At 44.1% G+C, this 14,377-nt stretch overlaps 1 protein-coding gene across 1 annotated transcript in view; it reads left to right on the forward strand.

Moving 5' to 3' along the window:
* The window catches only part of nlk2 (nemo-like kinase, type 2), a 101,082-nt gene that overhangs the window by 47,557 nt on the left and 39,148 nt on the right, over positions 1-14,377 (forward strand). The window contains exons 5-6 of the mRNA XM_084019976.1: positions 642-727; positions 10,462-10,671. Coding sequence (XP_083876102.1) covers positions 642-727; positions 10,462-10,671 — 296 coding nt within the window. The remainder of the gene's footprint in view (positions 1-641; positions 728-10,461; positions 10,672-14,377) is intronic.

Here is a 14,377-nt window from a genome sequence, read left to right on the forward strand (position 1 = left end):
TGCTGTTATAGAATTCATGCTGTAAGTCAGGGGTTCCCAAACCTTTCAGCCCACGTCCCCCACTATCCCCAGAGGTGACTGAAACATAAGAACATACAGGATGAACACACTAATATGCATATCCAAACACGGGCATAATGACAACACAAAAGAACAGAACAGCCTGACCATGATATGATTTTACATAAACAGTTTACTATAAGATAAAAGCAGAATATCTCAGTCAAAGTACTTTGTGAACCCCTGGTGTAAGTGACAGATTTGAATCGGCTTCAGCGTATAGATTAACTACAATATAACATATAAATTCTACAGATGTCTGGCCAACCCCCTTTGCTTTGTTTCCTATTCCATCCTAATATGGAGCATTTAACATCTTTCCTATGAATCCTGTAGGCGCTGCCCGTTTCCTGTCGTAGCGTTGAGACATTAGTGATACATCAGCAGAATTTCATGACTGTTCAACAACGTCTGATACACATTGATAAAATGTATTACATATTATGCCAGTTTGAACTCCTGTACAAGAGATCACACTCCCTCAACCATTAAACAAGTGCTGGTTCCCTTATGAGTTATGGAAACAGGATTGTAATATTCTGTCCTGTTGTCTCTACCTCCTACACCATCCCTACCACCAGGACTGAAATACCTTCATTCTGCTGGCATACTTCACCGAGACATCAAACCTGGCAACCTCCTGGTCAACAGCAACTGTGTGCTCAAGGTGCGTGACACCTTTTTCCATGTCCACTGAACATGTGAGTGAAAATCCACATCCAACCGAATTAAGAAGACATCACAATAACACACATCAGTGTTATTGACTTGTAATAAATGTCATACTTTGAAGGCCTCTGATGTTCAATTCAGGTTCTGAAAGACTTGGAGTCAATTCCACGGGCATTCTACATGGTGTTTGTACTGTTGCTTTTGATTGTCAAATTCTTTGCTATTTAGACTGTAGGTGAAGCCAAATATTGAAATTACCCAAACATGTACTTATTGCCTCGCTATAAACAAACCATATGTTTAAAACTGTAAATAAAGTAAGTATCCTTATCCTTATTCCTTTTAATGTTCTTAACTTATTCTCATCAAGATGACTGCATTTAGGCTCCTACAGATACAATGCAGCGCTGCAAACTACGCCTTGTACAGTAGTTACATCGGTGTTCATTATATGAAGAACAGTGATGCAACATAATCATTTTCTTCAGTGAACACACTAATGGATGCTAATGAACCATATTCAGAAATTATAATTATAATCATATTCATTCAAGCTGCTGAGTGATACAACAGCAAAATATCTCTTCTTCACAGGTTTTTTTTAGCTGCTCCACCTGTTTCACAATTGTTAATAAGGAGTCTTACATTTCATATATATTATATATTATAACTGTTAGTTAAATAACTGATTAGACAAGAATTAGCAGAAAAATGGCAAATAATGAAAGCATGCAGGCAGCACATGGACATTTAGAAAAAGATAAGCTAACATAAAGGTAACATTCTTTGATGTTTGTTGTACTTTTTTTAATTGAAGATGAATGTATTATGGGCCCTGTGATAGACTGGCGTCCTGTCCAGGGTGTACCCTGCCTTCGCCCAATGACAGCTGGGATCGGCTCCAGCCCCCCCGCGACCCTGAATACAGGATAAGCGGTAGATAATGGATGGATGGATGAATGTATTATGTGTCCCTTGTAGGTAATATGAGGTGGTAAACTGAATAGTGTGAATCTTTGTGCTGATGACGTGTGTCAGTGTTAAACAACTTATACACTTTACAAAGATACACATTATTAAGGCTGTTTTTATATTTGTACATGTTGTTCCACTGTTGGAACACATCTGGGGATTTAGAGAAAAAATCACTAAAAATGTATAAGTCACGTATTTTTGACGCAGACGCAGCAAGCAGGTGTAGAGCAAAGCGACAAGCCTCGAGCACTGGAACCAGGAACCATATATAGGCTGCGAACTAGGCGACCCCGCCCACATCATCAGTCCTAATTGGGAGACACAGGAAACGGACACTGCTTTTATAGTTCCGGGGACAACCAAGTGTAAATTGCTGTGGGGGTGGTTGATGTGTGTATTGTATCAATGTAAATGGAATAGGAAGTGGATATGTGTTTTTTCTTTGTTAGTAGAGGTAAATGAGGGTGTGTATATAGGTTAGTGATTATGTGGTGGAAATATAGAAATAAAAAGGGTGGGTTAAACATGTGGGTAGGCAGTGGACCCCAGCGGATGGACTCTTCTAGGGTCATTAGCTGCGACACCCTATAAATAGGTGCCATTTTGACAATGTATCGGTACAGGATGCTTAATGGGTAAATAAAGAAACCCCTCTGTTGCTCACCCTAAACCTGACTGCGGTTCCTTCTTTGCTGTACACTCCAGCCGTAATTGTGGTCATTCTCACAAGTGGTGTCAGGAGTGGGATCCACGTTACAGCAAAGAATGCCAAAGCAAGGGAAGAAAAATGGTCAAGAAGAACCAGATGAGGGGCAAAGCGCAGCAGGTGCTCCAGACACCATGACCGATGGCAAGCTGGATGAATTAGCAGGTCTGGTGAAATCACTTATGCAAGCACAAACGGAGAGAGACCAGCAAAGAGAGAAAGAGTCCTCTCTTCAAGAACAGCGATGGAGACGCATGCAGTATCAAATCTCCAAAATGCAGCAACAAGGAAACATGAGGAGTGAAGAACAAGGAACAGAGCTGGACACTATGGATGAGAGTCAGCGCCCACGAATAGACGGAAATGATGGTGATTCTGATGACCCAGATGAAATGATGAGCCAGGCAAGCTGGGTTGTCAGACAGAGGGAACCCAAACTACTGCCATTATCCCCAGATGATGATATTGAGCATTTCTTAACCACATTTGAGAGAATAGCCCAGGTTTGTCACTGGCCGAAAGAGGGATGGGCTGTGCGTCTCGTCCCTCTGCTCACCGGCAAAGCACGCAGTGCTTATGTTCTGATGGACATGAAAGAATCTGAAAGACATGAAAAAGTTAAAGCAGCAATTCTGGCAAAATATGAAATTACACCTGATACTTACCGCAGAAGATTCCGGTCCCTCAAGATTGAGCCTGGTGAAACTCCAAGGGAGCTGTATGTGCGTCTAAAAGACATCTTTTGCAAATGGGTTAAGCCAGAGAAATCAACAGTTAAAGAACTAGTAGAGACTATTATTCTTGAACAGTTCCTCAGGATGGTCCATCCAGAGCTGGAGATCTGGATCAGAGAGCATGACCCTAAGACAGCAGAGGAAGCTGCACGCTTGGCTGACGTCTTCACATCAGCCAGAAAAGGAAGCCGAGCTGCCACTTTTGGCTGGGAGAACCACCAGGTCCATTCAAGTAAGTCCTCTGGGGGTGAACAGGGGTATGGTCAACCACGAGGTAGAGGGTTTTCAAGTGAGAGGCAGTTTACTCCCCAGGCCACAAGCTATGTTAAAAAGTCCCCTCCCCAAGCCTCTAAAAGCGATGTCAGGTGTTACCACTGTAATGGTTTAGGGCACACAAAACCCTTTTGCCCAGCTTTGAGCCACACTAAACCATCTTTCCTCTGTTCCGCTCCGAGACCAGTCATAGTGGGTACAGTGAGGGATGCAGGCCGTACAGCTCCAGTTCTGATCAATGGAAAGCGTGAAATAGCATTACTTGACTCTGTATGTTTTCAGACCGTAGTTTTGTCCAGTTTGGTCCCCAGGGATAAATGGAGGGAAGACAGTTCATGTATAAGTTGTATTCATGGAGATGAGCATGTCTATCCTACAGCTGAAGTTTATCTGACTGTGGGGGGGGCAGACTTTTCTGTTGTCTGTGGCATTAGCTCCAACCTTGCCATACACTGTAATTCTAGGCAATGATGTACCCACACTCTATGACCTTATGACCCAGCCAATACCCAAACCTGACATGAGCAGTCAGAGTTCAGTAGCCGATTTCAGTGAGCCATTGAGTGATTCAGTCACACTGCCTGTAAAACCATGTAATGTCACCACCAGAGCACAGAGTGCAGAGGGAGTCCTTAGGGAGCTGCCTTTCTTTGGGGTAGACTGGGAAGCAGCGCCAGTTAAACCTCACAAGTCAAGAGCACAGAGAAGACAGGAGAAGCTAAAGGGTTCACTTAGACAAGGAGCACAAAGCTCTCCCAAACCACCAGAACTGCTTGATTTTGAGTTTCCCCCTGATCTGAGCTCACTGCAAAAACAAGACGTCACACTGAAGCAGTGGTTTGAAAAGGTAACTGATGTGGAGGGTGTTCAGCAAAATAACCCAAGCTGTTTAGATGATGCCACCTACATGGTGAAGGAGGGTCTTCTCTATCAGAAACGGGAAACACAGAGACTTTAGCACTGCCACAGCAGTTCAGACAGAGAGTTATGGAGATGGGTCACTCAATTCCATGGGCAGGTCACATGGCGTTCCAGAAAACTCTGAACAGGATTGGAAGGTGTTTTGTTTGGCCAGGGATGTACACTCAAGTCAATCAGTTCTGTTCTTCCTGTGAAATCTTCCAACTAACCTCTGCTAAAGGAGTTACACGTGCCCAATTACAGTCTTTGCCCATCATTAACACCCCTTTTGAGAGGATAGGCATGGACATTGTAGGCCCACTTGAGAAAAGTTCCTCAGGCCACCGTTACATTTTGGTTATCTGCGACTATGCCACGCGGTACCCTGAAGCCTTCCCCCTCAGGTCTTTCAAAGCTAGACAAGTAGCAGATTGCCTTTTACAACTGTTTTCTAGAGTAGGCGGACCCAAGGAGATTTTAACAGACTGTGGGACAAATTTTTTGTCCAAACTGTTGCAGCAGGTTTATCAAGTGGTAGGAGTGAAGGGCATTAGGACCACCCCTTACCACCCCCAGACGGATGGGCTGGTGGAGCGCTATAACCAGACACTGAAAAACATGCTGCGCAAGTTTGTGTCTCACACAGGTTCTGATTGGGACCGCTGGCTGCCATACCTGCTGTTTGCGTACAGAGAGGTCCCACAAGCATCAACGGGCTTCTCTACGTTTGAACTGTTGTATGGATGCCAGGTGAGAGGACCACTGGACCTGCTGAGAGATTACTGGCAGCGGTCGAAGCCAGAAGGAGAAAATGTGGTGGCATATGTGGTAAAAATGAGGGAGAGACTGGAGGAGATGACGGCACTTGCACATGAACATATGGAGTCAGCTCAACGAAACCAGAAAGTGTGGTACGATCAAAAGGCCAGGGAGCGGGTCTTTCATCCAGGCCAAAAAGTATTGTTGCTGTTGCCAACCAGTGAAAGCAAGTTGCTGACTAAGTGGCATGGACCGTATGAAATCAGCAAACGTGTGGGTAAGGTCACATATGAACTTTTTATGCTGGACAGATTTAAAAAATACCAGACTTTCCATGTTAACCTGCTTAAGGAGTTCCTTAAGCCTGTGCACCAGCAGCTCTTGGTCCGTGCGGTGGAGGAGGAGGATACGGTTGACAAGTTCTTCCCAGCTACCACCACAACCGCGGAGGGCCCAGAAGTGGACCTGTCTCTCACCCGGCAGGCAGAGGTGAAGCCCCTGCTTGACCCAGAGCTCTTCAGAGAGACACCAGGTTTCACTTCACTGGTGCAACACAGGATTCGGCTGAAGGGAGATGCCCTAGTGCGTCAGAAAAGCTACAGGATTCCTGAGTGGTTGATTCCTCTGCTCCAAAAGGAAATTAAGCTGATGTTGGAGCTGGGCATAATAGAGGTTTCCTGTTGTGAGTGGTGCAGTCCCATTGTATTGGTTCCAAAGAAAGATGGTAGTCTCAGATTCTGTATTGATTTTAGATACCTGAATACAGTGTCCAACTTCGACCCATACCCAATGCCTCGGATTGATGATCTGGTGGTACATCACCACACTTGATCTCAGCAAGGGCTACTGGCAGGTCGCCTTAGCACCAGATGCCAAGGAGATGACAGCTTTCAGAACACCATTTGGTATGTATCAGTTTAAAGTCATGCCATTTGGTCTTCAGGGGGCGCCAGCCACATTTCAAAGACTAATGGACCATGTTTTGAGGGACTTATCTGACTTTGTGGCTGCATATTTGGATGATGTAGTTATTTTCAGTTAATCGTGGGAGGAGCATATGGTGCACCTGCAACAGGTGCTGCAGAAAATAGAGGCTGCCGGCCTCACCATTAACCCCAACAAGTGTGCAACAAGAGAAGTGGAGTACTTGGGTTACGTCATTGGATTTGGACACATTAAACCACAGCTGGGAAAAGTGGAGGCCATCCAATCCTTTCCTGTTCCCACCACCAAAAAGAGACTGAGGGGATTCCTTGGTCTGGTGGGCTGGTATCGTAAGTTTGTGCCTCATTTTGCAGATAAAGCTGTTGTGTTGAATGATCTAACCAAAGCCTCTGCTCCAAGCAAGATTCAATGGACTGATGAGTGTGACAGAGCCTTCAAGGACCTTAAGGAAGCCATCTGCACTCACCCAGTCCTCCACAGTCCTGACTTTGAGCAGCCTTTCATCCTGCAGACGGACGCTTCTGGAGTGGGCTTGGGAGCAGTGTTGCTGCAGCAGGTGGAAGGAGAGAGGAGACCTGTGGTGTTTCTAAGTCAGAAGTTGCTGGACAGAGAGACAAGGTACTCTACAGTGGAAAAGGAGTGCTTAGCAATGAAGTGGGCCATCGACTCCCCAGATATTATCTGCGGGGACGGCATTTCTTCCTGGAAACGGATCATCGGGCTCTGCATGTGCATCGCTGGATGGTACCTGGCCCTGCAGCCCTATGACTTCACAGTGCACTACAGGTCAGGGAAGTCAAATGTAGTGGCAGACTGTCTGTCCAGAATGTCAGAGGAATGAGGTACTGTTCTCTATGGGGAGAGGGAGGAGGAAATGTGACGGAGAGCACACCGTCACCTGGCTTTGAATAAAACAACACTTTCGACTGAGTGGGACTATGCACTTTAATAATTGCACACACACACTTTAGGAGGATGTAAACTTTATTGGAGATTTGCACAGTACATTTTAACGCATTGTTTTGGACATTTTGTATGGATATGTTTGCCATATTTATTGAATGTTTGTCACCATGTTACTGTCCTTGGTCGGCTCTTGGTTTGCTGGGGGGGTGCTGTGTGGGCCATGCAGCTCCATCTAGAGCAGAGGGACATAATGGTTGAATTGGCATATTAAATGTGTTAATTATTTAAACAAGGATATAAGCTAAGGTGTATTGTGTCGAGTGTATTGTGTAGTCACCAAGTCTTTGTCCTGGGTGTGCAGGCAAAAGGCTTCCCCAAGAAACGGACACTGCTTTTATAGTTCCGGGGACAACCAAGTGTATATTGCTGTGGGGGTGGTTGATGTGTGTATTGTATCAATGTAAATGGAATAGGAAGTGGATATGTGTATTTTCTTTGTTAGTAGAGGTAAATGAGGGTGTGTATATAGGTTAGTGATTATGTGGTGGAAATATAGAAATAAAAAGGGTGGGTTAAACATGTGGGTAGGCAGTGGACCCCAGTGGATGGACTCTTGGGTCATTAGCTGCGACACCCTATAAATAGGTGCCATTTTGACAACCTGGGTTGGCCTGATGTATCGATACAGGATGCTTAATGGGTAAATAAATAAACCCCTCTCTTGCTCACCCTAAACCTGACTGCGGTTCCTTCTTTGCTGTACACTCCAGCCGTAATTGTGGTCATTCTCACAGACTCTCTTCTCACAAATACATTTCGTTTTAAATAAATGTAATATAAATCCATAAATATATGAATTTAAAAAATATTTGCAATTTTCATCAAAAATGTATTTGTATGTTGTTACATTTATATACAAACTGTTAAACTTGAATTTACAAGACGCTTTTCATTTGTGAACTTGTTTGCATTTGTTCGTGAACTGGTCTGTATTTATTTGTGGATTTTTGAGACTCTCCTGACGTGGCTGGATTCACAAATGCATTATTTTCAACAAGGAACTCTCTGTAGCAATCAGATGCCTCTCTCGTTTTCAGCCAATCACATGACTGCATTCCCACGAGGGGTACCTCACCATGGCCAGAGCACAGCTTTTTCTCTGTGCATTTTCCGCATTTGCGTTAGCTAACTAGTTAGCCATATAATGCTTTTAGACAACGGATCATAAGCTAACTTACCTAGCATAACATGATCCTACTAACATCAGAAAACATAACCGAATCGGTCATTTGCTTGCTAAAGCTTACCTGTTGTTAATGCATGCAAAAATAAGTTACAAGCAAACCATAATAACTAATAGGTAAATTGCTTATTACATTGGTTTCAAAGTGCTGACTATAAGAGCTAGCTAACGTTAGCTAGCTAATGGATTTAGCTAGCTACAAACAAGATAACGTTGGCTAGAGAGAGAATAAAATCACTTTTTTAAATAATTTTTATTCTTATTTCTTTTACCGAAAAGCAACGCAAAATGGCCATGGTGAGGTACCCCTCGTGGGACTGCAGTCATGTGATTGGCTGAAAACAAGGGAGGCATCTGATTGGCTACAGAGAGTTCCTTGTTGAAAAAAATGCATTTGTGAATCCAGCCACGTCAGTAGAGTCTCAAAAATCCACAAACAAATACAGACCAGTTCACAAACGAATGCAAACCAGTTCACAAATGAAAAGCGTCTTGTAAATTCAAGTTTAACAGTTTGTATCTAAATGTAACAACATAAAAATAAATTTGATGAAAATTGCAAATATTTTTTTAATTCATATATCTATGGATTTATATTACATTTATTTAAAACGAAATGTATTTGTGAGAAGAGAGTCATTTATATATAAATCACAAAATACATTTGTGAATCCTGTGCATTCATTATTAATGAGACTGAACTAGGGGAGAGTGTGAGGTCAAATGTGGAGAAGTAGTCAATGAATTCAGATGAGTGCCGCTTTACTGGGTGGATGTTGAAAGCACAAAGGACAACGAGTGGCGTGCCATCATCAGGGGAGCAGCTTAGGAGGGCATCCATCTCATCTAAAAAGTCACAGAGAGGACCGAGTGGGCGCTAGATCACTATGATGTTGAGCTTGAAAGGAAGGGTGACAGAGACGGAGTGCAATTCAAGTGTGGATCGGGGTAGGTGGTCCAGGGGAAGGACCTGGTAGGACCACCTGGGTGAGACGAGGAACCCAGTTCCTCCTCTACCTGTTCGTCTTGGGGAGAGTGAAAACGAGTAGGCAGTTGAGAGGGCAGCTGGAGTGGCAGTGTTGGGGTGATCCAGGTCTCCATAAGGGCCAGGAAGTGGAGAGTCTGCAGGGAGGCATACGCTGAGATGGTGTCCGCCTTCTTGACTGCAGACTGGCAGTTCCATAGCCCCCCTAGTACTTCAAGTTCGGTACGGGTAGAGAATGGTGGGTAGCAGAGATTGGATGGGTTACAGCCTCAACCAATGGGTCTCTGGCTAAATCTTCTCCGGTTTGATGTCCTGACTGGGATAGGACACATGGCTGCGATGGGTAGTGGTTGAGATGTTATGCCTACCTCAATGGACTTCCTCGATGGACTCCCGGAGATTGACTCCCTTGTCTTTGTTCGGCAGTCTAGACTCCAACAGATCGACTCCCTTGTCTTTGTTTGGCAGATTGACTCCCTTGTCTTTGTTCGGCAGTCTAGACTCCAACAGATCGACTCCCTTGTCTTTGTTTGGCAGATTGACTCCCTTGTCTTTGTTTGGCAGTCTAGACTCCCGCAGATTGACTCCCTTGTCTTTGTTCGGCAGTCTAGACTCCAACAGATCGACACACTTGTCTTTGTTTGGCAGTCTAGACTCCAGCAGATTGACTCCCTTGTCTTTGTTCAGCAGTCTAGACTCCAACAGATCGACTCCCTTGTCTTTGTTTGGCAGTCTAGACTCCCGCAGATTGACTCCCTTGTCTTTGTTCGGCTGTCTTCGTTCGGCTGTCCTGATGCTGCAGCTGACGCTGTAGTGACAAGCTCTTCACAAGTGCTTGGTTTACCTCATGCAGGTTTAGCCCCTCCCTCCAATCAAGTCTATTGACTACAGCTGAGCTGGCTGAAACTAGGTAATTGTCTGCTCAGTAATAACAACTTCACAAGAATTTAAACAACAAGCTATCTAGACAAGACTAAATATTACAACTAGCTCTACACACAGAATGCCTAAACCCAGTATCTACAATTAGTTTCTGACTTACCAACAAGATACAAAGCAGCTTCCTTCCTTTCTTCAGACAAAATGTAGTTTCCGCTTGTGTTTGTCAGATCCACCCTTCGCTTCTCCACAGTCCAAATATGTTTCGCCGGTTGAAAAAATTCCATGATGGCAACAGCCAAAATGCCGAACTCAACGCTGCCAAACCGTAGTCCACAAAGCAATGGGTGACATCATCATGACTATGTCACCTTCTTATTTACAGTCTGAGAGTTGTAGTAACGTCTGCATGACTGTCTTCCAGATTTGTGATTTTGGCCTGGCCCGAGTGGAGGAGTCAGACGAGTCCCGACACATGACTCAGGAAGTGGTGACACAGTACTACAGAGCCCCTGAGATCCTGATGGGAAGCCGCCATTACTCCAACTCCATTGATATCTGGTCTGTGGGCTGCATCTTTGCTGAGCTACTGGGACGACGCATCCTCTTCCAAGCCCAAAGTCCCATTCAGCAGGTACTTGTGTTCTCTCGATGAGATGACAGAAAGAACTGTGAGAGGCTTGATTTAAAAGTCAATTTAATATGTGGTATAAATATACTTTATAAACATAGATACATTTGCTAAAAATAATAATAAAATGCTAATTTGTGGTGTATGAATCTGGTAGAAATATTAATATTGATAAAATTATTAATAACAGCACAATCAGGGACCAATTGCTGAACCATTGATAAAGTTTGAAAAATGATGTTTACTCAGACAACCAGTATTTAAAAAGGACTTTATGAGGTGAAGAGTGACGGGTTGAAGCCGGTGATTGACGTCCATGGCATCATGTAGGTGTGTGTTAGGAAAAGACAGAGCAGTAAATGCATAAAGTGAATTCTAGCTGCCACAGAAAGAAACAATGTTTGTCCTTTTATCACTCAGAAACCCTGCAGGTGAACTTCGTCGGCCATGACACCGGCCATATAATTGATAATATGTAGACTGACTTCCCACAGTAGTTGAACTTAAAGAACTTCTTCACCGGTGGAAACTGTATTGAAAGTGGGTCATATATGTAGTCAAAATGGTCCACTGGAAAAGCGGGTGCGACCGGTGGTCTGGCGTGACAGGCCTGGCCTGCGGCCCTGCGGCGAGTGGACCGTGCGGTCTGGCGGGACCAGTCCGGCCCAGTCCAGAGGCAAGCAGTGAGTGGACCGGTCCAGCCAGGCAGGCGGTCCAGTGGCGAGTGGATTTTGGAGAGAGCAGAGCGGTATTTTTATTCTAAAAGGACCGGTCCAGACCGGTCACACACCAAGTCTGAAGTGAGGACCCACCACTGTTCTATAACAGGTCTGTAGTCTCAGTAGGTCCCACCACTTGTCTGTAATAGGTCTGTAGTCTCAGTGGGTCCCACCACTGGTCTGTAATAGGTCCCTACAGGCGGCTTGAAGACATGAGGAACTAGTGTTGTAGTCTCACTCTGTTGTAGTGCTGCTTTGAGCACTCTGGTGTAGATTAAATAAATGCATGCAATCATAAAGACAAACATCTTCTTAGTCCGTTCTTGCAGAAAAAGACACAGGCTCTGCCTTCTGCTGGACTGTCCTCCAAATCACTTCAAATTCACCCACTTCAAATGTGCATCCCACAGTATATGAGGCAGCGCACGTTGCTGTTTGACATCCTTGGCAATTTGCCCACTGACTGCCTGTCCAGTTTGAATCAGCTGATCCAGTCTTCTAATGTACGTTCACACCAGACGTCACGCAATGCATTTTTTTTGCACTATTGCATACAAAGTCAATGCAAAGACGGCATCAGTAGGCACGAATGACACAACCACCGCGTATAAGGACAGGTTTTACCCACGCCACAGTTGTAAGAACAGGTGTTAGGGAGCAAGCCATCAAGGACAGACAGACAGGGATCTTTTACAAAGAGAACACGTTTTATTTTCAACTCAAGTGGAAAATATCCATGACCCTGTGACACAAAGGCTATCAGTGTTGAGATTCTCCTCCTGTTTTCACTGAATCAGAAATGTAGACAAAACATATTGTAGCGGTCTGTGGTTTCCCAGATCTCTAGGATAGAACCTCACATTTCATACAGAGACCAGACGCAGCTGTGTGTCTAAACCAGAGACTGTCTATAGTCCAACCAAAAAGGTCCCTGCCGTGTTTATGCCGATATGATATTATACATTATTTTAAGTATTTTAGCATAGCCTATCTCCATTCCAAACGAAGATCATTTTAAAAGTTGTTTGCTCATTGTCTTGTGGAGAAATTACTTCAGACTTTTTACAAATTGCCTTCATTATGTAGTTACTTTGGCATCATTTTCTTATCCATTTATTGTAATTAAATCACAACAAATAGTCTATTTTGGCTTCACACCGCTGTAGTAAACCAGCCAAAGTGTGACTTGCTATTCATGCTGAATACACCTGAATCAAATCCACCGAGCACCTCTGGATGATGTTATGAACTCAGACAGGATGCTGTTTGATTACCTGGTGTATCTGGGACTTCACAACATGTACAAAGCAGCAATAGTGGTGATTTCAGCCATAATTGATGAAACATCGTCGGTCTCTACACGGAGGTTAGCCTCCCCTCCTCTCGAGCATGTCTAACGCAAGTGAAGCAAGTAAACACAAACGATCCCTGTTATGGTTCAGTCCATGTCTGCTAGGGAGTAGGTGTGGTTTTAGCTTGATTGACAGGAAAGAACACTGTTTCCCCACATACAACAACTGCTTTTGTAAATACACCTTTGTAAAACCTGAACAACTATACCCAAGAGCGGGCTGGCAGACCCAGTGAGGGACACTGGAGCGAGCAGGCCGTGTTGGAGCATGGACGAGGAGTAGCTGGGTGAGTCTGGAACCCAGCACAACCCCTCTCAGCTGAAGGGAAGAATCACACTCACCCAGGCCAGCTTAGGTTTCATTCTCAAGTCAAACTCAACATGCAGGGAAAGGAGACCAGTGAGAACGGTTATGTGCTAGGCTAGCCTCTATTAGCTGTGTTCTTAGTAGTACGAGCCTAGGTTGGCTTAGCACCCCATAAAAATCCCACTAATAAATATAACTGATCCCGATGTAACTTGCATGAGTAACACAAGGTGAATGTGTTTCACGTTTGTTTGAATGTACTTTAACACTGACAGTGTTGTTGCTAGCTTAAGCTGCTACTCAAAGCTTTGTTGAAGGGTCTTTTGAGCCTCTGTAGCTGTCTGAAGACAGCTTTGCTACTTACACTAACCTCAACTTTGATATTGATTGATTGATTGATTGATTGATTGATTGATTGATTGATTGATATTTGGTATGGGAACTAACCACCCTGTTGGTGTGCCCCAGTTGCTTGCTTTGTAGTGCCTGCACCAGGGGTACTCTCAGACCAGGTCCCTCCTTTTTTCAGGTTGATTGTTATACTGCAGAATGCCTTCCATCCAGGGTAAAGGGATTCAGAGAATGTTGGCATGTTATGTTGAATGTGTGGCACCCATCAGACACACTGAACAAATGTCTGGGTGCTTCGTGGATGGTAAAGCCCCATGCAAATTCATCAGGCTCCACCCACTCTACCCAGAGAGTCCAGTAGAGGGCTCTGTCTGTGCTTAAAGGCAAGGCAAGGCAAGGCAACTTTATTTGTATAGCACATTTCATACACAAGGCAGACTCAAAGTGCTTCACATCATGACATGTCATACAACAAAGTGAAAAAAAAATAGAAGAATTAAAAGAAAAGCAAAATTAATATGCATTACAGAAAGACAAGGAGAATAAAAACATATTTGCAATAATTAAAAACAATGCAGACATTAAAAGATTTAGCAGTGTAGAAGAAAACTCTTCAGGTCCAATTCTGTAGCTGGTTCAAATGAGATTTAATCACTGACAGTGGAGAAAAGAAATTCACAGTGTATCCATGAAGATCCAGTCTCTTGAATGGCCTGGCCGAGTTGGATTTATACAGAACATTTGAGAGAACAAAAGGGAAGGTGTCATGAGTGGATTTGCATTGAATCAACACATGTCTCTGCAGAGGAAGAGACATCTGTTGATATCTACAAGGTGTGACCGTTCTCGGGAGAGCTAGACGATGTCACTACAGGGGTCACTCATCGGGCCTTGATCAATGTATGAAAGACAAATGTTACGGCGACAGTTCAGGAAGAGGGAAAGTCTTTTCATCAAGACTGCAAGGGTTAAATTCAATAG

This window comes from Eutrigla gurnardus (assembly GCF_963514095.1).
Source record: "Eutrigla gurnardus genome assembly, chromosome: 10".
NCBI lineage: Eukaryota > Metazoa > Chordata > Actinopteri > Perciformes > Triglidae > Eutrigla > Eutrigla gurnardus.